The sequence below is a fragment of the Borostomias antarcticus genome (assembly GCF_949987555.1).
Source record: "Borostomias antarcticus genome assembly, chromosome: 8".
Lineage (NCBI taxonomy): Eukaryota > Metazoa > Chordata > Actinopteri > Stomiiformes > Stomiidae > Borostomias > Borostomias antarcticus.
This window is the reverse complement of record NC_140241.1, coordinates 28,624,198-28,651,697: the sequence shown is the minus strand read 5'-3', so window position 1 is coordinate 28,651,697 and position 27,500 is coordinate 28,624,198. Positions and strand designations below refer to the sequence as shown.

General features: G+C 49.4%; 2 protein-coding genes across 11 annotated transcripts in view; one reads left to right on the top strand and one right to left on the bottom strand.

The window, feature by feature from the left end:
* Positions 1–10,699, top strand: part of mapk10 (mitogen-activated protein kinase 10) — a gene marked incomplete at both ends in the record, with an annotated part of 32,430 nt that extends 21,731 nt beyond the window's left edge. For 2 of the 10 annotated variants that reach the window (XM_084441885.1, XM_084441893.1), the window contains 5 exons: positions 1,255–1,379; positions 2,277–2,303; positions 4,874–4,937; positions 5,274–5,351; positions 10,557–10,699. In XM_084441885.1, the coding sequence (XP_084298011.1) occupies positions 1,255–1,379; positions 2,277–2,303; positions 4,874–4,937; positions 5,274–5,351; positions 10,557–10,699 (437 nt within the window). Of the gene's footprint in view, positions 1–1,254; positions 1,408–2,276; positions 2,304–4,820; positions 4,938–5,273; positions 5,361–10,556 lie in introns of all 10 variants that reach the window. The other 8 variants (XM_084441887.1, XM_084441886.1, XM_084441889.1 and 5 more) reach the window with 6 other exon arrangements.
* Positions 10,700–17,830: 7,131 nt separating this feature from the next.
* Positions 17,831–27,500, bottom strand: part of arhgap24 (Rho GTPase activating protein 24) — a gene marked incomplete at both ends in the record, with an annotated part of 57,446 nt that continues 47,776 nt past the window's right edge. Inside the window, 5 exons of the mRNA XM_084442380.1 lie at positions 17,831–18,077; positions 18,937–20,095; positions 20,183–20,304; positions 20,402–20,475; positions 22,457–22,589. Of these exons, the coding sequence (XP_084298506.1) occupies positions 17,831–18,077; positions 18,937–20,095; positions 20,183–20,304; positions 20,402–20,475; positions 22,457–22,589 (1,735 nt within the window). The remainder of the gene's footprint in view (positions 18,078–18,936; positions 20,096–20,182; positions 20,305–20,401; positions 20,476–22,456; positions 22,590–27,500) is intronic.

Genomic DNA, 27,500 nt, shown 5'->3' with positions numbered 1-27,500 from the left:
CGGCGTCCGTCTTGCGCGCTCCGCTCGGCTGCTGACGGGCTATTTATAGAGCGCGGGGCGAGGAGGGAGTGGGGCTGCGTGGGTGAAGGGCCGGGAAGGCAGAGTGAAACAGCTCGGCGCCTCGGAGAGACAGCAGAGCGCTTGGGAACGCTAGGCACAGGTGGACGACGGCGCTATCCGCACGTTATGTCGATAGGTGCCGACGACACGACACCTCTACTGTAAATAATGAACGGTACCCGTAAAACACACTGAGCGAGACATGAAAACGGGTCGTAATTCATAACGATCAGAAGCATGATTATTCTGTATAACCACACGGTTTCTGGAAAGGCCAGACCGGAGTGGGCTGCTATGGTAACAGAGCGTCTCTTCATGTTTGATGGACAGCGTGGGATTGTTGATTGCTTTTCCCCTTCCTCTGTTGATCTCTGACTGCTGTATGGAACTCTGTTTCTCTTTCTCTTTATCTCTCTCTCTGTCTCACTCACCCCTCTCTCTTTCTCCCTTTCTCTCTCACTCACTCACTCCCCTTTCTCTCTCTCTCTCTCTCTTTCTTTCTCTCCCTCACTCACCCCCTCTCTCTCTTTCTCTCTCCCTCACTCACTCCCCTTTCTCTCTCTCTCTCTTTCTTTCTCTCCCTCACTCACCCCCTCTCTCTCTTTCTCTCTCCCTCACTCACTCCCCTTTCTCTCTCTCTTTCTTTCTCTCCCTCACTCACCCACTCTCTCTCTTTCTCTCTCTCTCCCTCACTCACTCCCCTTTCTCTCTCTCTCTCTCTTTCTTTCTCTCCCTCACTCACCCCCTCTCTCTCTTTCTCACTCCCTCACTCACTCCCCTCTCTCTCTCTCTTTCTTTCTCTCCCTCACTCACCCCCTCTCTCTCTTTCTCTCTCCCTCACTCACTCCCCTTTCTCTCTCTCTCTTTCTTTCTCTCCCTCACTCACCCCCTCTCTCTCTTTCTCTCTCCCTCACTCACTCCCCTTTCTCTCTCTCTCTCTCTTTCTTTCTCTCCCTCACTCACCCCCTCTCTCTTTCTCTCTCCCTCACTCACTCCCCTCTCTCTCTCTCTCTCTTTCTTTCTCTCCCTCACTCACCCCCTCTCTCTCTTTCTCTCTCCCGCACTCTCGCCCTCTCTCTCTCTCTCTCTCTCTCTCTCTCTTTCTTTCTCTCCCTCACTCTCGCCCTCTCTCTTTCTCTCTCTCTCTCTCTCTCTCTCTCCCATCCCCCTCTCTCTCTCTCTCTGCCCCTCCAGCCAGCCAAGCCAGAGACCTGCTGTCTAAGATGCTGATCATAGACCCTTCCAAGCGGATATCGGTGGACGAGGCCCTCCAGCACCCCTACATCAACGTTTGGTACGACCCGGCCGAGGTGGAGGCGGTGAGTAGTCCGGAGGAACGATCGATTAGTAGCCCTAGCTCACGTCCTCTCACTCTGCTCTCGTTTGGTCAGGGCTGTTTACGGACAGGTCCTTCGTCGCACCAGAGCCGCCTAGATAAACGGCAAGCGACAAGTGTCCCCCGAGCTTTATGGGTTATGCGAGTCGTTCATTCGCGATGTTAATTCTTTTTGGTTCCCATTTTTCTGTCGCCCCTACTTGTCATCACTGTTTGACCTCTATGACCTCCGTTCCCCCTAGCTCGGCTGTCACTGGCAGGCATAGAAACATTGTCAGCGCCCCAAATCAGACAAGACACACACCCAGCCTCGCTGCTTTGAGGGTAGCAGGGTAGTCCTTAGTAGGGCTGGGTCACTACAGCCACGGGATCAGGGTCAGGTCAGAGGTCAGGCCAGACGGCTCATGAGGAGCCCTGGCTGTGTGGTCAAGTCTAACTTCCTCTTCATCTTCATCGATGACAGTGAAATTGGGGGGGGAAAAGCCATCTGCAGACAATCTCTGGCTTGATGAAGATCTATGTAGATTTACATGATGACCACGAGATCAGCCAGCTTTCTGTTCTTATTAGCATAGTCGAGATTATCGAATTATTTGACGAGACGGGAATATGCATTTAAAGTATCATATATGAGTGTGTACTGTAAATGTATAAATTTCATTTGTAACATGTCTCATTTTTTGGTGATAACATGTATTTTAGCTCATCAAACCAAAATGCACAAAATGTTGCCTGCAATGATATTGGACAATACAGTTGGGATGTTGATGATGATTATGATGATGTTACAGTACAGATGCATTCTGGGCAATGGAGTTTTTCTCTTTACACGTTTTCTGCTGTTTTTTCCCTTCTCCATTGTCATGTCATGCTGATGAAGGCCAGAGATCTCGTCCAAATATCCATGGTAAATAACCGCCGCCCTACCTCAAGCAAATGTCTCGTACCGTAGGTTATCTCTAGAACACATAGAACGTAGAACCTTTAGGCTGCTACACAGAACACACAGAACACATAGAACATGCACGGCTACTAAAACCACAAACCAGACCAGAACGTGACTACGTGGTCAGGAGGACCAGGTCTCGTCCAGACTTGTCTTGTCCAGAACATCAATCAATCAATCAATCAATCAATCAAAGCTTTATTTGTATAGCGCATTTCATACCCAGAGGCAACACAATGTGCTTTACATAGAACAAGGGAGGTGGGCATACGACCCACTCTCTACATATTCCAGAGGGAAGCAAAAAAACAGTAATCACCCGGGGGCCAGATAAGTGAGCTGTAAAAATTCTTCCCTGACCCCTCTCAACAAGGCGATGGAGCAAGCTCCAGGAGTATGTTTGTCTACCGGCTAAGAACATTTATAAAGCAATACATTACATTAAATTACATTTCAGAGTAAGAGAGGCTAAAAAGCATCATAGGAGAGAGAACATTCTACGGACATGCTACGACATCCACAGCAGACACGGGGGTATCTATCGGACTCCGGGAGGTCTGCTGGTGACAGCGGGGCATCCACTGGACCTGGTTAGAAGATAGGAGGGAAAGAGAGAGGCACTAGGGAGAGGGAAGGCAGAACAGGGTTAGTAGCACACAGAGCCATTCATGCAGAAAGCCAGGCCAGCTATTTGTGTGCATGTCTGTTAGCTCAATCCTAATCTGAAACCTCTCGTATGTTCTTATTATAGTTTACGTTATATCTTGACCCCGATTGACAGTTTGCATGACGGTTGCTCATGTGGGTCTCGGTTCGGATTCACACGTGCTCGGAGGCCGTACCGACGCGCTCTGTCGGCGCCGCACAACCTCACACCGCAGCTCTGCTGTTACGGCGTCGTTCGGGACGAGCGGCCATCTTAAATCAGCCGGCCTATTCCTCGCTCCTCGTACGAACACGCGCAGCGGAACGATCTAGAAACGTCTTAAAGCGCGGAGCTCCACGGCGGATGAATATCCGTCGCGGTGTAGCGCTGCGGCCCTGTGATCGCCGGCGCGCACGCGTGGCACTGTGGATCCAGAGCACGCTGATTACCTCAAGGTCACCTGCCGGAGACTGATCTGGTGGCCTGACAGGGGGACTGACGCCAACTTCCGAGAGAGGCCAGAGAAGCAGTCTGCGGAGAGGAGAGGGACAGACCGGGCGTCGCCCTGCGCTCGGCTGCATCGTTAGCCCTGACGGCCCTGTGGAACGCTAACGGCGCTATCAGATGGAATTGTGGGAGGAGGCTGGATGTCAGTGAGGAGCTGTCAAGCGTCTGGTCTGAAAGTGGCCCTAGGGAGGGTCTAGGGTTTAGTGCAAATTCCACTGTCTGTGACCACGTTTACTGTAAAATCTAAAAAATCAGCACGCATTTGGTGACGTCAATTCTACATTGTCAACCTAGCTTACGGTACGAGCTCTGAAATGCACACATACACGTTCACTGACGTCCATCGAAGTATCAAAATGGCCGACGCACTGTTTCAACCATTGAGCAACATAATGAGAGATTGACTGCATTTGTGAGTGTGAATTTAACCTCTGTTTCTTCCACTCGTCATCTCGCCCCCTAGCGTTCCCACCCACCTCAGTACTGTGGCTTTAATGCACCCATTGTTACCAGTAAGAATAGGTCCGATTATAGATTGGATCTTCGTCAGAGATCCAAACGGATCGAAACGTTGTCACTCAATTAAAGAATCATCTATAATCGGTGTGTGGGTTCCATCCTATTCTTACATTTGACAGGTTATTTACCCAGCACCCGTCGATGTGCGTATTGTATAGAATTCTGTTACCAGTAGCCATGCCTTGCTCCTCTCTGCCCTACCAGTGTGTGTGTGTGTGTGTGTGTGTGTGTGTGTGTGTGTGTGTGTGTGTGTGTGTGCGTGTTCTATGGGATGCACCATGCCCTGTTCTACATCTGCCTACACATTCTACGCTTTAAAAAAGATTTGTGTTCCCCCGGCTTTCAGTATTAAAACACTGTCATCTTGTGTAATGGATACTTGTGGGGGGCCCATCCCTATATCCCAAACCCAGGAGGGTTCTTTACACCTGAACTGGACTGATTCCATGGGTGCGTGTGTGGGTGTGTGGGTACGTGCGTGTGTGTGGGTGTGTGGGTACGTGCGTGTGTGTGGGTGTGTGGGTATGTGCGTGTGTGTGGGTACGTGGGTATGTGCGTGTGTGTGGGTACGTGCGTGTGTGTGGGTGTGTGGGTGTGTGGGTACGTGCGTGTGTGTGGGTGTGTGGGTACGTGCGTGTGTGTGGGTACGTGGGTATGTGCGTGTGTGTGGGTACGTGCGTGTGTGTGGGTACGTGCGTGTGTGTGGGTGTGTGGGTACGTGCGTGTGTGTGGGTACGTGCGTGTGTGGGTGTGTGGGTACGTGCGTGTGTGTGGGTACGCGCTGCGGTGTGTGTCGAGCCGGCCAGCAACGCAGGCGGTCAGCCGACCTCGGTATGACCCTCTGGTCTCTCCTCCTCAGCCCCCGCCCCAGATCTACGACAAGCAGCTGGACGAGAGAGAACACTCCATCGACGAATGGAAAGGTAACGATGTCACCGCACGCACACACCTGCGTCCGAGCGGTCTCTCACAGTCCAATTATGTCTGTGATGAACGTGGAACGTCTAGTGATGTTACTGGATGGTGTCCAGAAGTCACACCCTTATCGTTTTTCTCAATATCTCAGACTGGTCAGCGACACAGCTTCCTGTTTGTTTACAAACAAACTATTTCCAATTAGCGCGGAGGCTTTGGGTAGTAATTAAACCGTGGACACCGGGGGAAGAGCAGAATTGATTTCTGTGTTGTTTTTTTTATTCACTCCCTTTCCTTCCCTCTTTCTGTCGTTGGCTCTTTTTCTCTCCATCCGTCCCTTTCAGAACTAATCTACAAAGAGGTGATGAACTTTGAGGAGAGGACGAAGAACGGTGTTGTGAAGGGCCAGCCCTCTCCCTCAGGTACTCTCAGTGCATAACTAAACACTCTGTAAGTGCATTTACTCTCAACCCACTGGGTTCTCCCTGTAAATACAGAAATCCATAGTGCGTTGCACCATGCGTCGTCTCTCATTGTGTTTTTGAGACAAATAGATTTGTATTATGATTTTTCTTTCAGTATAATCACTGTCGGATACTTGTGTATTTTATGGAAATTGACACATTTTAAGATGATGCGACTTACTGTGTAAGAATAAAGTCTGGCGAAGTGTTAAGAATGATCATGTTTGTGTGTAGAGATCAAATATAATGGTCTTTGGATCAGTCTTTGTGTTGTACAGTATGTTTGGATCAGTCTTTGTGTTGTACAGTATGTTCATGTGTGTGTGTGTGTGTGTGTGTGTCATGATTTAAGGCTGGGGTCCTTGGTTTGTGTTCCTTCAGGAAACACTCGAATGCTGAGCAATATTAGCAACCAACGGGTCGATAGATATCCTTGCTTTTGCCAAAGCAGCCGTCATTCTCCTGGATGGCCATTGGGGGGCAGTGTGTCATCATTTCATCATGTTGGTATGGGTAGTGTCTGTCCGGACTCTAGTGCTGATAGAGAAAAACAACTCGACTCTGCTGCAGACCCTATTTTTATAGAGAGGGTTTTTATATGAAGTATGTATGTAAGTTGTATTTGGGTCTGGTCAGGGTTGGGACTAGAGGACACTGGTGTGTCCATGCAGGCGCTGGACTCAGGAGAGACAGTCTGCTGCTCTCTCCTCGAGATTTAATCCGCAGTGCGATATTCCCTCCCCCTCTTCACTGGCCCCCCCCTCTAAAATATATCACCTTCCCATCTCTCTCTCCCTCTTTCTCCTTCCCGTCTCTCTCTCTGTCTTCATCCCATCTCCCACTGCCCTCCCCCATCTCTCTCTCTCTACCTTCTTCCCCCCTCTCTCTACCTTCTTCCCCTCTCTCTCTCTCTACCTTCTTCCCTCCCCTCTCTCTCTCTCTCTACCTTCTTCCCCTCTCTCTCCCTCTTTCTCCTTCCCGTCTCTCTCTATGTCTTCATCCCATCTCCCACTGCCCTCCCCCATCTCTCTTTCTCTACCTCCTTCCCCCCTCTCTCTACCTTCTTCCCCTCTCTCTCTCTCTACCTTCTTCCCTCCCCTCTCTCTCTCTCTCTCTCTCTCTCTACCTTCTTCCCCCCTCTCTCTCTACCTTCTTCCCTCCCCTCTCTCTCTCTCTCTCTCTCTCTCTCTCTCTCTACCTTCTTCCCTCCCCTCTCTCTCTCTCTCTCTCTCTCTCTCTCTCTACCTTCTTCCCATCTCTCTCTACCTTCTTCCCCCTCTCTCTCTACGTTCTTCCACTCTGTCTCTCTCTCTCTCTACCTTCTTCCCCCCTCTCTCTCTACCTTCTCCCCCCCTCTCTCTCTCTCTCTCTCTCTCTCTCTCTCTCTCTCTCTCTCTACCTTCTTCCCATCTCTCTCTCTGCCCCCTCTCTCTACCCCCCCCCTCTCTCTCTCTCTCTCTACCTTCTTCCCATCTCTCTCTCTGCCCCCTCTCTCTACCCCCCCCTCTCTCTCTCTCTCTACCCCCCCCCTCTCTCTCTCTCTCTGTCTCTCTACCTTCTTCCCATCTCTCTCTCTCTGCCCCCTCTCTCTACCCCCCCCTCTCTCTCTCTTTCTACCCCCCCCCCTCTCTCTCTACCCCCCCTCTCTCTCTCTCTACCTTCTTCCCATCTCTCCCTTTCCTCCCCCACTCCCCCCTCTCTCCCTCTCCTCCCTGTGTGTGAGTGTAATTAAACAGATGGATAGGTCCGGTGCTGAGTGTAGCAGGCGCAGTGCAGCTGAGGAGCCCCAGACGGCAGTATTTCACTGCAGTGAGAGGCGTGAGCCGCAGACACGGAGCATGGCGTTCGCACAGAGATCTACAGTAGTCCCGTCTGTGGACACATGACATTTTACACTAGAAAAACTACGCTAGATATAAAAAATGTGAGTCAATGTCCTAGTGAGTTAACATAAATAACTTGCAATTGGCGAAACTGGCATTTTTGCCCAACAAGCCTTTTGTACGGTCTCCAGAATTGCCTTGAGATTTAGAAGTATTTTGACACCTGGGTGTTAGTTTGTGCGTGTCTTCCTTGAGGGAGTATCTTAGATCTGCTGAGGTTGCCACTACTACCGTATGAAAGCACCTAAACACTCGTCCGCTGTGTTGAGTAACCCCGCAACTCTATAGGGACGGTTAGAATCGATGGCAGACATAAATCCTGATTTGCCACCTGTTTTATTGCGGGGCAAACTGAAATGGCTACCGCTGTCCTTTAGGTCTCCTCCCACATCCACCGACACATAAACGGGATATTTATGTCCTTCCTGGGGGCACTGTAGACATCCTCCGTACAAATCACTGACAATTGGTATGCTCTGGACCGTAAGTGATTGTTTTAGCCAAGCCCTCCCTTCACCTATCCTCTTGACTGGCTTTGAGGAGTCACATGCAGTGGGCATGTATGTATGGCACAGCAGTCAAGAGTGAAGGATCATGGGAAAGAGACGCTTGTGTCATCCCTTCATGTTTGACATAGAAGTGAAAATTAGACCTCGTCTTTGATGTTACTTTTCACCTATTCCACATTGAGTCAATATCTAGACAGCTACATGACAGGCGTGTCAAGAGAAGATGTTCTGCATTGGCTCCCTGTCTAAGGAGATGTATGAATAGTCCAGTAGACGACACGCTCGGAAAAATGTCTGCTCTGTACGAGAGACCGCTGACTAGGAGGACGAATAACGAAACGCCTGCTTTGTAAAACATTCTCGTCACTTCTTCACTTCTCCATTCTTATTTGTGTCTCCATCAGCTTGTAGTCTGAGGTGAGGAGGAGAAAGGAGGAAGGAGAAAGGAGAAAGCCTGCCGCATCTTTGAACTCTGCTAGCTCAGGATCCATCTTAGAGTGCTTCATCTCAAAGCTAAGACGGCAAAAGAGAGGAAGGGAAATTATAAATCAATCCATTTGAAGTGAGCCGAGGTGAAAGTGCCCCGCGTAATCCTCGCGAGGGAAGATGGACGACCAGCTTATCATAATCAGACAGGGAGAGGGATGCCTTCCAGTTGACCAATTTGGGGCTGACATTTATCTCGATGAAAGTCACTCTGCAGGCTGCTTTTATGAAACCTTCCAACCCTTTCTCCTTTGACATGCATAGGTCTCTTCAAACTGGCATCTTCCCTGTTGTAAAACCGCTACTAAAGAAACCCAATGTTAATGCACTAAACAACTACTGTATAGGCCGATATCCGACCTTCAATTCATTAGTTAGATACTTGAAAAGATAGTTTAAGTACAAATAAAGTCCTTTCTCAAAGAAAACAATATCCTGAAGGAACATCATTCAGCCTTTAGGACATACAAAGCACTGTTCTTACTCAAATAATCAGCGACCTCAGACTAAATTCTGATGCAAATAAGGTCTCAGTTCTTGTCCTATTAGACCTTCAGTAAGTGCAGCATTGGATACAATCGACCATGATATCCTAATCAATCGTCTTGAAAGGCTGGTTGGTGTCTCTGGCTGTGTGTTAAACTGGTTCAGAACATACATCAAAGGGAGAAAGTTCTACATCAGGCTTGGAGATCATGTGTCTGAGAAACATGACACCCGCTTCGGGGGTTGCACAAGGGAGCTGCCTTGGTCCATTACTATTCTCTCTATACATGCTGTCATATCATTAGAGAGCACAGTATATGTTTCCATAATTATGCGGATTGCACGCAACTGTTATATCTGCTGAGCCAAATGATGCTACAGCTATGAACTCCATTACTTCTTGTCTTCTAGCAACAAATAAATGGATGAGCAATAATATCTCCTTAAAGCTAAACGAGGACAAAACGGAAATCCTACTGATCATTCCTAAAACCAAAATAAATGCTGTTTAATAATATGGGAAGTGACATCCTGGATTAAACATGAGATTTAAGAAGTCTCGGTGTTACCCCAGACTCAGATTTAAAGTCAAGTCCCACATTAACAAGGCGACGAACATAGCTCCACATAGCTAAATTATGACCATTTATAAATCAAAAAGATGCTGAAAAACGGATTCATGCCTTTATTTCAAGCTGACTTGATTACTGTAATGCACTTTTCACTGACCTCCCTAAAAAGACACAGAGAGACTCATTCAGCTCATTCAGCCCAACTATTAACCAGAACCAAGAGGAGAGAGAACATTAGCCCAGTCCTAGCTGCTCTGCACTGGCTTCCAGTAACAGTTAGAGTTGATTTTAAGGTCCTCCTCCTTGTATAGGCTCCTTGAGAGGCACGTTGTGTCTGAAATGTGCTCTATAAATAAAGATTATTATTATTATATTATTATACAAAGCCCTTAATGGGTGAGGACCCATAATAGGAATAATAATAATGCCATACAGCAGCTCTTTAATATACTTTAAAAACACCCAATAGATTACTATCCATTTACTCGACTCTCAAAGGCTTTATAATAATTCCAGGACACAAACGATGATTCAGGATTCCTGCCACCGTACAGTGCAGCTTCCCAGATACGCACCACCATCTAGTGGTAAGGCTGCAGCTCTGTAATTATGTGGGTGGAACATGTGAAAATTGAATGCGTCACCTGCGGTTGTAGTTTGGTTCGGCTCCCGGTCTAAAGAGATGTACGATACAGCAGGTCCTTGGCAGGAGGCCTCACTCAACAAAATGTCCGCTCTAGAGGGGAGACCTCTGATAGAAACGAGACGCCTGCTTTGTACCGGCGAAATATTCTCTTCACTTCCCCATTTCCCTGTGTTTACATCAGCATATAGTCTCAGGTTCCTCACCCCACCTCACTGTGCCAGGTCTCTGCACCCCTGAACATTGGCTTTGCACCTTTAATACCTCCATCTACTGTATGTCAGACAGGTAGACAGGAAAACAGGGAAGGAGCTTCAACAACTTGGACCCCAGCCTTAACTTAACTCCACTTTTCTCATTCCTGATGCACTGTGTTGGTGTTTATGTGGATTCTGTTTAATTCCCTTCAACTCTGTACGACTTCATTGAAGCTGATGCCTCTTGTTGGTGTTGGGAGGTGTGTTGGGAGGTGGGTTGGGAGGTGTGTTGGGAGGTGTGTTGGGAGGTGTGTTGTTTGAGCACCGTCTTCCCTTGGGCCCCTTTTTCGTTGTAACCCCTTTCTGCCGTTGATTCCCTTAGCGCAGGTGCAGCCGTGAACAGCAGCGAGAGCCTCCCTCCGTCCTCCTCCGTCAACGACATCTCCTCCATGTCCACCGACCAGACCCTGGCCTCAGACACCGACAGCAGCCTGGAGACCTCTGCAGGACCCCTGGGGTGTTGCAGGTGACTAGCCGCCTGCCTGCGCAACCCCATGTTCTTCAGAAGGTGAAGAAGGACCCCCAACCCCCACAAACATCTGACCCCACCGACCAACCGACCGACAGGAAAAAAAAAAAGATCAAAATATAAATATTAAAAAAAATAGAAGAAACGGATTACAGAGATAAGGAAACATTATTGTGAATTATGAATCCGAAATGATTTAAGCCTGCGCATTTTAATTCAAAAAGAAACAAAGGCATTTACAAATAAAATCGAATAAACAAGCTGAAATATGTTTATGAACTTCTAGTTGCTTTGCTTATATCTCCCCTCTTCTTAAATGGCATCATAAAAGACCAAACGCTTAGACTGGCATCTTTCTGTAAAGTGTAAATTGACTGGCTGGTACTCCAATACCTTGCAAGCGTCTGTGCTTCAGTCGATGTGGCAAGGTGGGCCCTGTTTGACCCCCACCCCCACCCCCTATGTGACGGTACCCTTATCTAATTGCCTCTAGGCTTGGTCCTAGAGTCCGCCCACCACCCCCACCCTCCCTGTAAGATTGGCAGATAGGTGTGTTTCTGTGTGATTATTCCTCAGGGGCTTAGCGCTCGTCTCAGAACAGCGCCCCCTGTCTTTTGTAAATAATGTAATTCTGTACAGCTGCGAGGCGGACCGAGTGGGACTGACGGCCAGTACACTGCACCTTGCCACACCACCACCTCCACCTTAGTTTGAACCCGCCTGTAGCTAGCTAGTCCCTGCATGACCCAAATAATACGCTACGCTAATTGTATGCTCAACGAGTCTATGGAGGCTCCTGTTTAACTACCATGTAAGTAACTCTTCAGCCCTAGTGGCGAACATGTATGGCTCTGGTTTGAAGGGCAGGACGGTTGTGTTGTGTGTGTGCGGGCTGCACCGGAGGCCATCGGGACGTTCACGACTGTTACTGTCAGCGCTGAGATGGACCATAAAGGGACATTTCACTCTGGAAAGAGATATTTTTGGGATGTTTTCAGACCTCAAAGGTAGTCTGATAGGACAGGATTGAAGTTGATAGGCTTGTGTTGAAGGTAGACTACCCTTGAAACCTGAGAGTTGATTTTTTGGTGTGATGTCCCTTTAAGCTTCTGTTTCTCTGCGTGTTTGTGATACCTTTCCCACCACATTCCTCCACAACTGGCCACAGCCGGAAGCATGTCGTACCATCACTCCAAGACAGGGGCGCACTCTCTGTGTGGGTGTAGGGAGAAGTACACTTCTCTGTGTGGCTGTCCCAAGCACATAACGGACTGAGAGAGGGCGAGACCAAGGGCAGGGGGACGAGCGTTTACCTCATAGACACTATTTTGCTTTCTTTCCTTCTCATGAACACCCACCTATGGTTTTATTGAATGACTACTCATGCCATATTTTGTTGAAAGGGAACTCAATATACACAGACTACCTAAATAAATAAACCAGTAACGTTGAATAATAGATTATTTCCTAAACTGGAAGTGGTATTTATTAATTTTATTCATTTGTTGGAATGGCAAGTGCCTTTGGAATGATGCGGTGTCCTCATAACAAACATAGCAGTGCAATCATTGATCTTTAGCTCGAGTCTGGTCTGAGCCCGTCTGTGCTTATATCCTGCATACTACTGTACTGAGGGAGGGGGGGAGGGGGGGGGTTAGGATCCGATGGTGGCACCTGCTCTGTCCCTGTTCTGGTCTGTTTTTAGCATGGAGTATCTTCACCTACCCTCCTCATATGCACATATTCACACCTAGACCTGAGTCCATGTCCTCGCGGTAGGAGCTGAACACATCACTTGTTGTCGTTGCATCTCTGAATAACTGATAATGTAGAATTATAAAGTCTACCTTTAAAACACACTGGACTTGTTGTAATCAGATAGGACCCATCTTATACATGTTCTTCTGCCCTATAGCAGTTAGTAGATTGAACAGATGACCTATAAGTTTGTATGGTTTTGTTTTTGTACCTGTACATGTCCTATTCGATCAGTGTTCCTATGTTTCAATAAAGGAATGAAAGAAATGCAGGGTTTTTATTTTGTGGTGTATGATGACAGGATGTAAACATTGAGCCGGTTTTTGTCGCTTATGTTGTTCCAAGTCGTTTTTTGCTCTTTGATCAAGGCGTTACAGTTTGATGCAAAGCTGCGCTCACTAAGTAGTCAGTTGATAGTAAGCAACTTACCACTTGGAAGAGAACGTTGTTGCTACACCCTTAGCCATATTCCACATAGTTATGTATGTTTGTGTCATAGAGGTGATCATATCACTTGACAATCAGATAGCTGATATGATGGCATGCCATACAGAGGGGTGGTAGTATCAGCCAATATGAATGGGACACAACCCAGCCTAGCCAGGTAGGAAGTGGATGTTTATACCGCAGTCGAACGAGGGATGTGACGCCCAGGTAGACCGTCTTTCATCCATCCATCTCCTGTGTTAAAGCTTCACTGTGGTGACCCAGTAGTAGAACCAGCTGAGCTGACCAGCCCTTTATCTCTGTCGCGTCCTGCCAGGCTGCTACCGTACTCAGCACTTCTCACGCACGCACAGTACCACATACACACCGCTACCGTGACTGTACCGTAGTTCATTATCTCACAAAACAATGTAATCTTGGCACTTGTGTGACCACTCTCATACAGTTCTACATGTTTATCTACACCCATCTGCCGACGGCTTGGCACAGTGCAGTTGATGGACACACACTGTCACAGGAGGGGGGCTCTCCAGGATAAGCTATCGTAGGGCTAGGGCTTGTGTTCAGGGTCTACAAGACATTTTTAAAACAGGGTGGCACTATCTAACTGTTACTTGTGTATTATTTAAAATAGGAATGACGGAACAGAATTTCATACTACTGGTCCGAATGGTCTCTTATGGCAGAACCATTAGGACAGAATCCCAATGTGCTGTACATTTTCTACCGGACATATTTACTCATTGTTACCTACTTCTCTTTATTTGATAGTGTATATCTCACTGACAACTACATTCCATCATCATGTGCATAAGCTGTGTGAGGTGATTATTGTTTTTCCTGTTTTGAATGTTGAATGCAAAATACCCTAAAACGGAGCCATCATCCTTCTGATAATTCTGTGTTCTGAAAGGCCCCCTGGGGCCGGTTCGTCCCGGGTGGCTGGGGTCCTTCCCACAGAGAGGCTGACAAACACGCCAGTATTTAATGTGGGCATGTCAGCGATGAATGTAGAACTGTGTGGTTTTCACACTACGTTTATGCTGCTCTGCTTTGTCATCATTGTGTGTGTGTGTGTGTGTGTGTGTGTGTGTGTGACTTCAAAGAAACCAGCATTCATCACAACCAACTATAAAAGGCAGGATTTAATGTGACTAGGCGTCTCCTCTGAGGCACTTGTTTTCACGGAAATGAGAGATTTGGGCGTTCAAAGCTGGTTCTAAGAGCCTGTTTTAACTGACTGTTGTATGATGGCCCTCCTACAGGGGAAGACAGGTTTTAGTGAAAGATCTACAGTACTATCATGTATTATCGTTGTGTACTGTAGCCATATGGTGGTCCTGTATGTGGGTGGAAGTACATTAGTAGTCACATTAAATATAGAATTAGACTTGTATCAAAATCTGTAAACTGACCGGATTGACAGGACAGTCGGACATTCAACCCTTCCCAAAGAGAGTGTGTTAGTCCTCTGTCTGTATGGTGGCTTTAGTCCTCTAGAAACACACACACTCTTTTTGACCTGCCCGCATCACTCAGCCATTGCAATTCAGAAGTTGTATCTTTTTCAATGAGAAATTATTGATTTTATAAAATGTGATTGATTTTAACTCATAACTTCTGATGATGCTTATATTGTAAACGACAACAATGCAATAAACAAATCCTAAAGTCAGACGAGAGGGCAGACTGCTGTTGGGATCATAGAATTATTAGAACATTTCCACGGTTGGGACCAGGTGATGATGGCCAGAAATGTTTCATTTTAGTCTTTAATGGGAAAATTTTAACTCGGATCAGGTTGTGTTTTTTTGTCACGTTTTTTTCCTCAATTTTTAAATTTCAAAACTTCTCCTGTTTAGTTGCTGTGCTGTTAGTGAACCATTCTGTTGACATGTCAGGTTGGGTTGAAAATGTATATCTGGTTCGTGCTGACAGCTTTTATGATGATCTACAAGTATCAGGCTAGCGTTCCAATCAAACAAACGCAAAGAAAAGAAACAGTAAAAAAATAAAATAACTACTGAAAGCTGTTAAACACTCAACATTTTAAAGGTACTGTGTATGTAAAAATGAATATATGTATGTGATTGAAAATAAACAAAACCTTTGATCTTGGAAGTGAGCCTGCCGTTTTGTTGCTTTATTTATCAGGTACAGTATGTCTATAATTTGAGTATGTAGACCTGCTCCTGGTCTGTTTTTGGCATCCCTATGCCACCATCTGTCTGCTTCCAGTCTCCCATAACAATAGGGCTGTGTTTGCATGGCAACAGAATCTCCAGTCGAGTTCTAAACACCGTCACTGTGAAAAGGCAGTCGTGACGCCAGCATCCGTTACTAAAAAGGCGTATTGAGGTGAAAAACACAGCTCCTGAATGAAAGCGTGTTCAGGGACTTCCTCTTCCCCCCCACACACCAGATACTCAATTAGACGCATCACACCTGTCTCACCACCTGCCAAAGTCGGACTAATGTTTTGCATACCTCACACCTCGTCTCCTACAGTCAACGCCAGGGACTGTAATTTCATACGTGAGGGGAGCGTCGAGAGGCCCCCAGCAGAGGAGAGCTGAGATCCACTGAGCTTCCACTATCAAGATGATCTCGGTTCATAGTTGAAGCACAGCTTGACCTGACTGACCTTCATGGCATTAGAAGAAGAAGAGTTACTTTATTAATCAACTTGGAGAACTTGGCCTCTGCATTTGATCCATCCTAACACCAGGAGCAGTGGGCGGCTACGCTTCAGTGCCCGGGGACTCACTCTAAATCGTTCTCAGTGCAATCATTCAACATCGTCTATCGTTAGCGCAGCCAGACGTTTCGGTATTTGTCTTCCTCAGTTGAACCTTTTTTTCCTGAGTGCGGGTCCTATTGAACATATTTGATGGTGGGAACGGAGGAAACCAGAGCACCAAGCCGACTCAAACACGGGGAGAACACACAGAAAGGACCTGGGGTGACCAGGATCAGAACCCATGACTTTCTTGCCATGAGGCAACAGAGATAACCACTGAGCCACCATGCTGCCGTTAAGACGCGTTCCTTGACATTCTTCAATCTCTGTAAATTTAATTTCACACTATGGATGGAGCACTGGGTCTCCAGTATTTCTCTTTGAAATAGCGCTCAATGGACTCCTCGAACAAATGACACTCGCATGAAAATGCTTTTTTCTTTTCTTTGTAACGAGCACGGCATGGGAATATCCCTCACCCTCATCCCTCTGCTCCTCAGACTGGAATTCACAGCTCTGTTTTTACACTGTCAGCTTGGCTTAAGCCTATTATCTCTTGGTGAAAGGTGCAGAATGAGAAATCCAGGCTCCCCTGCTCGCTCCGTTGTTCAGGCGCTTTTTCGTCTGCGCATTCCAGAGGTCCTGTGTAAGATTTGTGACGGGCACTCCTCAGGGGCTGCCTAATGGGGTCCTCTTAGAAGTGGCCGGCAGCAACAACAGGCCCTTGTCCCGGACAGAATGTGTAACAGAGACACAAATGTCTTACCACAGGTCCCAATACAGCTGTGTCCCGCACGCCTCATGTTTGAGACAGCTGCATCCAAAAATCATCTCTCTCCCTCACACACACGTCAACCATACACACACGCGCGCACGCACACACACACACACACTATTTTCTGACCTTTTGTGTGTGGAAATTTGATGTCTATGTTCAACTATGATAGAAGAACAGCTTCACTGTTTGGTTCAGCGTAATGTGACACATCCATGACAGACACACCAGGTATGTTTACACTTCCCTTCTGAGAGACAACAACTGGAGGTGATTATGCCAAGTGGGGGCCATGTCTCAATGAGTTAAGGATTTACACAGAGGTAAATACAGTATAATTTCATGATGTTTTATAGCCAGATACAGTGCCTTTCTACACCTCAACAAGGACTACAGTTCCCATAAACACTCACAGAATTATGAAAACTTCACAAAAGATCATTTCAGGCGGATAATTTGTCGTGTAGCATCATCACTGTCAAATACAGTTTAAATTCATGATAAATATCAATTGTGACCTATCACAAGGCTGGATTACTACTCACCTTGGCAGGCTTTAGTTAAAGTATAACTTATAAAACATTCTTCATTTAACCCAGACCTTTCCTGTCTGAATAACACTTAAAGCCACCATACAGACAAAAAGCCATGTCTACTATATTCTATAAAATATTTACATGCTATGTCTCTCCTTTTTGGTCATGGGATGAGTGTGATGGCACAGAAGCATAGCCACATATATATCATTTGAAATATATATATATATCATTTGAAAGGAGACAGGAAATAAAATAAGGTCATTCGGTACCACGTTGAAAAAAAAAAAAAAAAAAACGTAAGTGCAAGGAAAAGCCTTGATATAAAATTGTAATGTCACACACTGATAGTTCTGCTTAAATATCAGATAAACATTAAAATATTATTATTTTAGTGAAGCTTTTTTACATACATACATGTTCTTGTTTTCAGCATTGTTTCGCTCTATATACACAGGCAGGTACAGTATCACAGACATGTAACAGTAACAGGTGATTATATTTGGTTGGCTCGTGATGCGCAGAGTTTCTGTGAGCTGTCCTCGGCGGCCATGGCTGCTAGTTGACCAGGCTCAGTCTAGTTCTCTGTGTCGGGGTGAGATGGGGAGGGAGGGGGGGGGCTGGGGGGGGGGGGTTGAAAGACACTTAATATCTTCCTAGTCTGCCAAGTCCAGTGTCCATCCGCGTTTGCCCCCAGGCACACAGCGCACGCGCCGAATCCACATCGTTCCCCTCCACCTCCAGCTCGGACCCTACTGTCACTCGCCTTGTCTTACATTCTCTCTCCACCCCCATCCTACGTCACGTTAGACTGAGATGGTACAGCCTGACACCCCCCCCCGCCCCCACACGCCCGCCCGCCCGCCCGCCCGCCCATCACTGGATCCAGATGGTGTTGGTGCGGTCGGGTCGGCGCGGGTCGGAGGCCGTGAGGTCGCCGAAGGTGGAGAAGAACTGCTCCATCTCCTTCTGCAGCGTCTGGTTGCGGCGCTCGGCGTCCTCCTTGGCGCGCTCGGCGTTGCGCAGCTTGATCTCCACCATGGTGTACTTCTTCCTCTCCTGACCCAGCTCCTCGTGCAGCCCCGCCGTCTCCGCCTCCAGGTCCAGGTTGCGCTGCTCCAGGCTGGAAGAGAACGAGGAGGAGGGGGGGGAGACGCTCGCGTCAGAGGCGGAGCTACGGCCGGAAGGACCCGCGGTCCCAATACCCCCCCCCCTTAGCCCTAGCCCCTAGTTTTGGAGTGCCCTCGACTGGGTAGTGGCCCTTCAGAACGGAGCCACAAGGGATAGGGGTTGAAATCTTTACCTAAGAATTAGGACACCACTCGCTACGTCTTCAATCGGAATTTTATCAGTTGCCTGATTTTCTGTCCCTGGGATGTTATAATATGATTACTATTATTATAGTGACAAATCTGACCAAATTTCAGGACATAACAAGACAGATGAATCTGTTCAACAGCCAGGAAGCATGTTTACACATCGCCTGTTAACGTTAGTCCTGCCAATAGAAATGCACTGATATCACATGAGCGGGGAAATGCCGAAAAATTGCATCTGGATTATTTTTCTGACTTCATACACGGGGCATGGACTCAACTGTCACTCAAACATCGTCGTTCACACAATGTTCTATTGTCTACCCTAACCTAGAAGATAAAAGGAATGAGACTCACCACCCTAAGCGGGAATGCGCAAAATGTAGGGGTAGGGCTAGGGCCTAGTGGGGGTATTGGGATTGGGCCAAAATACCATTTGAAATAATCTTTGTTGACTTTTCTGCGCATGATGGCTTTCATCTGGCACAATGGGGCCGATGGCCTGTTCCCAAAAATGCGAGCCTCACACCTATCTGACACTCCAGATTCAAGCAAACGTCAAAGCGCTTGGAAGTACAGGTATCTCAAACAGCATGTTGGCCCAGGTCTAATACCAAATGACAGGGGGGGGGATTTGGGAGATTTTTGGCTTTGCGGCACTCCTACCTTTTGATCCGGGCCTCGTACTCCGTCTTCTGCTTCTGCATCTCCTGCTTGAGTCCGGCCACCAGGCTGTGCAAGGCGCTGTGGCTGCCGGTTCCGTTGCTCGCGGGGAACGCGTCGCCGCTGTCGCTGCCGCCGCTGGCCGCCCGGCTGCCCGCCCCTCCGCCGCCGCCGCCGCCCCCGTTCCTACGCTCGCCCTCCCCCACTCCTCCCCCCCCACCCCCCGCCCGAGGGGCCTCGTCTTGGGAGGGCCCATCCAGCAGCAGGGGGTCCTCGTAGGGGCCCCCGTAGAAGTCCTGCTCGGGACAGGTGGTGGTGGAGGAGCGGCAGGAGGCGGAGTTGTCGGGGAGGGAGATCTCGCAGGAGGAGGTGGACCAGGTGGCGCTGTCCACGCTCTGCTTGTCCTCGCCGGGGCACGGCTGGCTCTGCTGCTGGTTCTGCTGGCCGTTGTGGTGGACGTTGTCGTACGTGGACAGTCGGTTCTGGCTGGTCTGCTCTCCCGCCGGACAGTCCCGGGACCTGTTGTCCCGTAGCGTCACGTAGCCGTTGGGCACCCACAGCCCGTTGCGCCCGTGCAGGGTCCCGTTGACCACGTCCGTGCTGGACACGCCCATGCGTACGCCGCCGCTCGGCACCCCGCTGGTGCCCATCTTGGTGCCCGGGCCCTTCAGGGTGCCGGCGCGGCGCGCCTGGATGCCGCACCCCGCCGGCGGTGGCGCCTGGCCCTTCTCCTGGGCGGCGTCCGAGGAGGAGGAGGAGCTGAAGGAGCCGTTGGTGACGATGCCGCTGCCCTTGCTGAAGGCCGGGTTCTTCTTGACGGTGAGCGGCGGGCTGCGGGTCAGGTCGAAGCGGCCGGCGGCGGCGGCGAGGCCGTTACGGGGGCTGGTGGAGCGCGGCGAGCCGTTGTCCGTGTGCTGGCGCGCCGCCGGCGGCGACTCGGGCGCCTCCCAGACGCACTGCCTCACGCCCTGCGTGTTGTTGTTCTCGGCGTTCTGGTTGTGGCCAGCGGTTGCGGCAACGGCGGCGGCGCGCCTCGGCGACTGGAGCTCGTTGTTGTTGTTGTTGCGCAGCTCCAGCGCCGTGGGGCCGTCGTCGTCCAATGGGAACAGGACGTCGTGGCGGCCAATCAGAAGAGCCATGAGCTGCTGGACCAGGACAGTACCTGCGAACCCCCAGAATACACTCAGAACTCGTCGCGGTCGTAAGATACACAGACAGACGTTTGAGGGGGGTCAACGGAAACACTGACCTTCCATGATTGCCACGGGGTCCTCGACCTTCGGCCTCAGGATATTCGGACCGAAGACCGTGGCCAAATTCTGGACACTCATCTTATTCACACCTGAATAGGACTGGACTTCATCTAGAAACCTGGAGAAAGAACCAGTACCACGGTCATCTACCGGCGCTGTGAAACCCATTTCCACAAAGGGGTGTGGTCCTGTCTGAGTGCGCTATTGAACCGTACCTGCATATGTACTTGAGCAGATTGAAGTTGACTGGAGGTAGGCTTTCCACTTGACCTTTCAACTCCTGCATCCCCTGGAAGGAGAATCCCCACATCAGTTTGATCCACCAAGATTAAAACAAGATATGCACTTGTATATTTAGTATTTATTGTAAATTAGTATTTAGGCTTGATAATGTACTGCTTGTGTGTACAGTACTACTGCTGTAGCAGTAAAATGTACCCCTGGCAATCAATACATTACCTACCTACTGTACCTACCAGTACAGTAGAACGTGTACTCTGAAGTCATTCTATTCACATTACAGTAATGATCCAAGTCTTAGTTCATCTCTAATAATACATCCATCATTAAAGCGTCTGCTCTACCTTCATCCTGCTAATGTTTTTCAAATCGCCCATTCAGATGCACGACACGCCCTATTAAACTGATCCAACACACCAGCGTCGTTTATCCAGCGAGGCCAACTCAATTCGCCAAGTCGCACGCGATCGATACGTGACTGCATCTGATTGGCTCCTCCCCCGCAGATGTCATCAGAATAATCGATGCTTCCTCCCCCTCCTCCTCGACCTCCTCCCCCGCCCCTGCTCGGAGGTCGCCGTCTAACCTGACCTCTCGGGTTTAGAGTTCTCAAGGTCTTAACCGGCTTTCTGATGTCGTTTTATACATGGCGCCCGCGAGTCGGAGGCGGCCGGCATGGGGGGCTATAGAGCGGGAATCTGAGGGGGGATAAAAGGGCGTGGTGGTGGATGAACGGGCCGTGTCTCGTCTCGGTCAGGTGTGTGATTGCGGTGTTTGCGGTCTACGAGCTGCCGGGACACCCGGGCGGGTTTAGAAGAGAGGAGGCTGCTCTCTCTCTGTCTCTCTCTCTCACACACACACACACACACACACACACACACACACACACACACACACACACACACGCGGAGATAAGAAGTGAGGATGAACGCGTGCAGGTTCGGAGAGCCATCGGGGGGCCGTAGCGGAGAGGTGTCCTGTGAAGCGAGCCTTATGGCATGAGAGAAATCCAATTTGGAGGCTTGGAATCCTGACCGTGCCGCTGTGCCGGGCAGGAGAGCAGGACTGTGACCGGTCTGGTTGACCAGGCAATACAAACCAAAGAAAAGTGCTTCTGATGCTCAGAGGAACTGAGGATTGTTCTGGCTGTGTTGTCGCTCTCACTTCACTGATTTATCGTAACTCGATCACATTTGCTGTATGGATTCGTGCGCATGTACAGAGTACATGTCCTCACTCTCTCTGTCCTGGCTCTGGGGACATGTCCTCACTCTCTCTGTCCTGGCTCCAGGGACATGTCCTCACTCTCTCTGTCCTGGCTCCAGAGACATGTCCTCACTCTCTCTGTCCTGGCTCTAGGGACATGTCCTCACTCTCTCTGTCCTGGCTCCAGAGACATGTCCTCACTCTCTCTGTCCTGGCTCTGGGTACATGTCCTCACTCTCTCTCCTGGCTCAAGGGACATGTCCTCGCTCTCTCTCCTGGCTCAAGGGACATGTCCTCGCTCTCTCTCTCCTTGCTCTAGGGACATGTCCTCACTCTCTCTGTACTGGCTCCGGGGACATGTCCTCACTCTCTCTGCCCTGGCTCTAGGGACATGTCCTCACTCTCTCTCTCCTGGCTCCAGAGACATGTCCTCACTCTCTCTCTTAGCTCTAGGAACATGTCCTCACTCTCTCTGTACTGCCTCTAGGGACATGTCCTCACTCTCTCTGTCCTGGCTCTAGGGACATGTCCTCACTCTCCCTGTCCTGGCTCTAGGGACATGTCCTCACTCTCTCTGTCCTGGCTCTAGGGACATGTCCTCACTCTCTCTGTCCTGGCTCCGGGGACATGTCCTCACTCTCCCTGTCCTGGCTCCAGAGACATGTCCTCACTCTCTCTCTCCTGTCTCTAGGGACATGTCCTCACTCTCTCTCTATGCCGGGTACTGCCGTGTAATTGTGAATGCCAGGCTTCTTGCCAGGAGACCAATGTGAACCAGAGGAGGAGCCCAAAGCGGATCGGGGGCCAGTGAGGAGGTCACTCACCGCGTCCTCCTCCTTGCTGAGCAGCTTGGTGCAGCCCAGGAACTCCTCGTACTTGGAGAAGGGGATGACGGGCTCCGGAAGCTCCCGGAGGTACAGCTTCAGGAGAGACGCTACGGTGTGGACATCTGTATTACTGCAGAGAGAGAGAGAGAGAGAGAGAGAGAGAGAGAGACAGAGAGAGATAGAGAGAGAGAGACAGAGAGAGAGAGAGAGAGAGAGAGAGAGACAGAGAGAGAGAGAGAGACAGAGAGAGAGGCAGGGAAAGAGAGAGAGAGAGAGAGACAGAGAGACAGACAGAGAGACAGAGAGAGAGAGAGAGAGAGACAGAGAGAGAGAGGCAGGGAAAGAGAGAGAGAGAGAGGCAGGGAAAGAGAGAGAGTGAGACAATCAGTGACACAGAACACAAATCAATGTGAGTGGAGCTACAGTATGTTTGAGGGGGGCGGGGGGAGGCAGGGAAGGATGGATGTATGGATGGATAGATAGAGGGGAGGAGGAGGTGCAGGCGGTGCTGTGCATTCATCTGGGCTGTCATAAATAAGGGGTGAACGTGGGGGGGGGGGGGGGGGGGGTGGGTGTTGATATATCACCTGGATCCCGTCGATCCCAAACTGACCTTATTTATGGGGGTCAGAGGGTGCGAGGCTCAGTGTGAGTGTGTGAAGAGGTGGGGGAGGGGCGATACGGTAGTACTGGGGCGGGGGGGGGGGGGGCTCTCTGGGACGCAGTGTGTCGAGCGATGCCTTCTCCGCTCCGTGTGTCTCGGTTCGCCTGCTCCTCGACACGCAGCGGAGAGTTCGCGGCCAGCGGCGCGCGACACCTCGCCGCGAGAACGGGGCTAAACTTAAAACGTGGCCAATTAGCACCCGCGTGTAGCTAGGCTCCATCTCCCACGGGCACCTAGAGCCGGGGAGAAAGTGAGGAATTCTGAGGCAGAGTGACGGCGCCGCCCCGTCGAACCTCTCCGTACCCCCCCCCCCCCCCCCCCCCCCCCCCGTGCCCTCGCCGTCCTGATACCCACTTGATACGAGGACTAACCCACGTTTCCTTGCTCTGACTGGTTGTGGGTCTATCCACTTGTGTCCAGAGGTATTTTGCTCCGCGACCGTTGATGACGCCCCTCGGAAATTGAAAATGAACCCGTAGAGAATTCACAGACCCTTTGCATTTTTGAGAACTGGGTCTGGCGAAGCAGAATGCAATACGAAACAGACTGCATGCTCATGTTTTTGGAACCCATACAGCAATCTATTTCCATTAGCTTTGCCTGTTCGCATTGCGAAGGCAGGTTTTCTGAGCGGGCTCGTTTAGCCAGGCAGATTAGCGGGCCATATTGAGACGCCTGTTTTTAGAGATGTAAGATTAGTAGGGTGATATTTCAGCGGCCATTGTGTCCTTCTGAACACCCAGCTGGGAGAAGGACGCCCTTGAGCCGTCGCCTCCCCTCAGAAGCATGGCTGAGGAAGTTAGGCTTCACGCTTGAGTTGAACCAAACTAAACTCCAGAAACTCATCCATAAGCTCCAACTGGTTCACGCTGTCGCCCGTATCATCACCAGAACATCATCCAGCAGTCACATCACACCCGTATCATCACCAGAACACCATCCAATCACATCACACCCGTTCTCCAACAACTCCACTGGCTCCCTATCAGACTGGAGAGGACCCCTGAGCTCTGGAAAACATCCTGCCTGGTCCCGGTGCCGAAGAAAGGCAACAGCAGCACTCCCAATGACTTCAGACCTGTGGCCCTCACCTCCCACATCATGAAGACCCTGGAGCGGCTCCTCCTAGGTGTTCTGAGGCCACAGGTCAGATCCTCGTTGGACCCCCTACAATTTGCTTACCAGCATAATATCGGGGTGGAGGATGCAGTCAACTACCTGCTCCATAGGGCCTACTCTCACCTAGACAGGCCGGGAGGCGCTGTGAGGATCATGTTTCTTGATTTCTCCAGCGCCTTCAATACCATCCAGCCTCAACTGCTAGGTGAGAAGCTCAAGGCGATGGATGTTGACTGCTCCCTGGTATCCTGGATTGTGGACTACCTGTCTGGGAGGCCACAGTACGTCAGGCTACGGGACTGTGTCTCCAGGACTCTGGTGAGCAACACAGGGGCCCCACAGGGAACTGTCCTCTCTCCCTTCCTGTTCACTCTGTACACCTCTGACTTCACCTACAACTCAGAGTCAGTCCATCTTCAGAAATTCTCTGATGATTCTGTAGTAATGGGGTGTATCAGAGATGGGCAGGAGGGGGAGTACAGAAACATGATTAACAACTTTGTGGAGTGGTGTGAGGACAACCACCTCCAGCTAAACAACTCCAAGACAATGGAGATGGTGGTGGACTTCAGGAAGAACAGGCCTCCCCTACTACCAGTGACCATCAGGGGGGAGGATGTGGAGGTGGTCCAGTCTTACAGGTATCTTGGGGTACACCTGAATGACAAACTTGACTGGTCCACCAACACAGAGGCTCTCTACAAGAAGAGCCAGAGCCGCCTGTTCTTCCTGAGGAGACTGCGGTCCTTTAATGTCTGCAGCAAAATGCTGCAGATGTTTTACAGCTCCGTGGTGGCCGGCGCCCTCTTGTACGGCGTTGTTTGCTGGGGAGGAGCCATCAAGGACAAGGAGGCGGGCCGGCTCACTAAGGTGATCAAAAAAGCCGGCTCGATCCTCGGTCTGCAGTTGGACTCACTGGTGGAGGTGGCTGAGAGGAGGACCCTGAAGAAGGTTCTCTCAATCATGGACAACCCACAGCACCCACTACACCAGTCACTGATGGCACACAGGAGCACTTTCAGTAACAGACTCACCACCATGCACTGCACCACAGAACGCTCGAGGAAGTCCTTCCTCCCAACAGCCATTAGACTATTCAACTCCACACAATCTGGGCGTGGCCACAGGGATTGCACTTATTAATAATGCACCATTATGATACTATGTTTTTTAACTGGAGATCACTTGGTGTACAACACATCCATTGTTTTTAACAACGTACATGTCTGATGTTTTTGGTCTGTCCTTATCTTGTATGTTTCTATATGTGTATTGTTGTCTTGTGTTGTTTTTATGGCTTTATGAGCTACGTGGCATTTTAATTTCCTTCGGGATAAATAAAGTGAATCAAATCAAATCAAATCAAATCAAATCAAATTCCGCATTGACTATAAAATCCTGCTCCACACATTCAAGGCCATCTATAACCTCCCTCCTCCATACCTCTCTGACCTCCTCCACATCAACAATCCCCCCCGGACACTCAGGTCAGCCTCTGCCATCAGCCTCACCGTCCCCCCAGCCCGTCTGACCACCATGGGGGCCAGAGCCTTCAGTCTCTCTGCTCCTCGCCTCTGGAACCCCCCCCCCCCCCCCCCACAACAGGAATACCGACGCCATGTCCATTTTCAAGTCCCACCTGAAAACCCACCTTTTTAGACAGGTCTATTCACTGTGATTGTTAATGTTTTGTATCTTTTGCCTATTGTATTGTCTTTTTTATCCTGTACGGGTGACCTTGAGTGACACGAAAGGCGCCTTATAAATACAATTTATCATTAATAAACCTCAAACCCAGCACAGTTCTCTGCAGTCCGGAGGCTGAGTTTAACAGCACTGACAGGCGACAGCAGCCAAATCCCACTTTCCAGTTGGCAGCACTGAACTACATGGGCGGCTCCACTGCTTTCGGCCGGGCATCAGCCGCCATTTTGAGAAATGAACCTTGGCAATTCTCTAACTCTGACGCTGCCACCGATCGTGATGCAGTGTCTACGGCCGAGCCCCTGTCATTAATTACAACGGGTCTGTTTAATTGGTGTCCGATGGCTGACGGTTGACGCTGACGAAGTCAGGCGACCAATTACCCATCAAATCTGGTGGGGATATGGGGCTGCTACTTGGAGTGGCGTGCATATCATCCATGGTCCCAGGTGTGTGTGTGGGTGTGTGTCAGGTTGTCTGCTACCATGGTTATACGGTGACAGGGGGACAGGGGGATATGTGAGGTTAGGTTCTCGGCCTGGCACTCATTTCCACATTTCATTTGCAGCAGAGAGCTGTGGGAATGACTTATTACATCCTGGTCCCAGCCCGGAATTAAACGGCAAATAGGATTAAGACAGGGAATTTGATTTGGATAAATAGGAGATTTACCCCATGTTATATAAACCATGCAGACCAATTCAATAAGCTGCAGAAAGTTTTTTCGGGGTAACTCACAAATCATCTGTTGTGGCATGATGGTGCTGGGAATGGAAGTGAAGGTTCATTTTCTGACACAACACTGGCAGCATATCACACCCTTCTGTACCACACAGGAAGGACAGGTCACTATAGTATCTATACCAGGAACAGGAAGGACAGGTCACTATAGTATCTATAACAGGAACAGGAAGGACAGGTCACTATAGTATCTATACCAGGAACAGGAAGGACAGTTCACTATAGTATCTATACCAGGAACAGGAAGGACAGTTCACTAGTATCTATACCAGGAACAGGAAGGACAGTTCACTAGTATCTATACCAGGAACAGGAAGGACAGGTCACTATAGTATCTATACCAGGAACAGGAAGGACAGGTCACTATAGTATCTATACCAGGAACAGGAAGGACAGTTCACTAGTATCTATACCAGGAACAGGAAGGACAGTTCACTATAGTATATATACCAGGAACAGGAAGGACAGTTCACTAGTATCTATACCAGAAACAGGAAGGACAGTTCACTAGTATCTACACCAGGAACAGGAAGGACAGTTCACTATAGTATCTACACCAGGAACAGGAAGGACAGGTCACTAGTATCTACACCAGGAACAGGAAGGACAGTTCACTATAGTATCTACACCAGGAACAGGAAGGACGGTTCACTAGTATCTATACCAGGAACAGGAAGGATAGTTCACTATAGTATCTACACCAGGAACAGGAAGGACGGTTCACTAGTATCAACACCAGGAACAGGAAAGACAGTTCACTAGTATCAACACCAGGAACAGGAAGGACAGTTCACTATAGTATCTATACCAGGA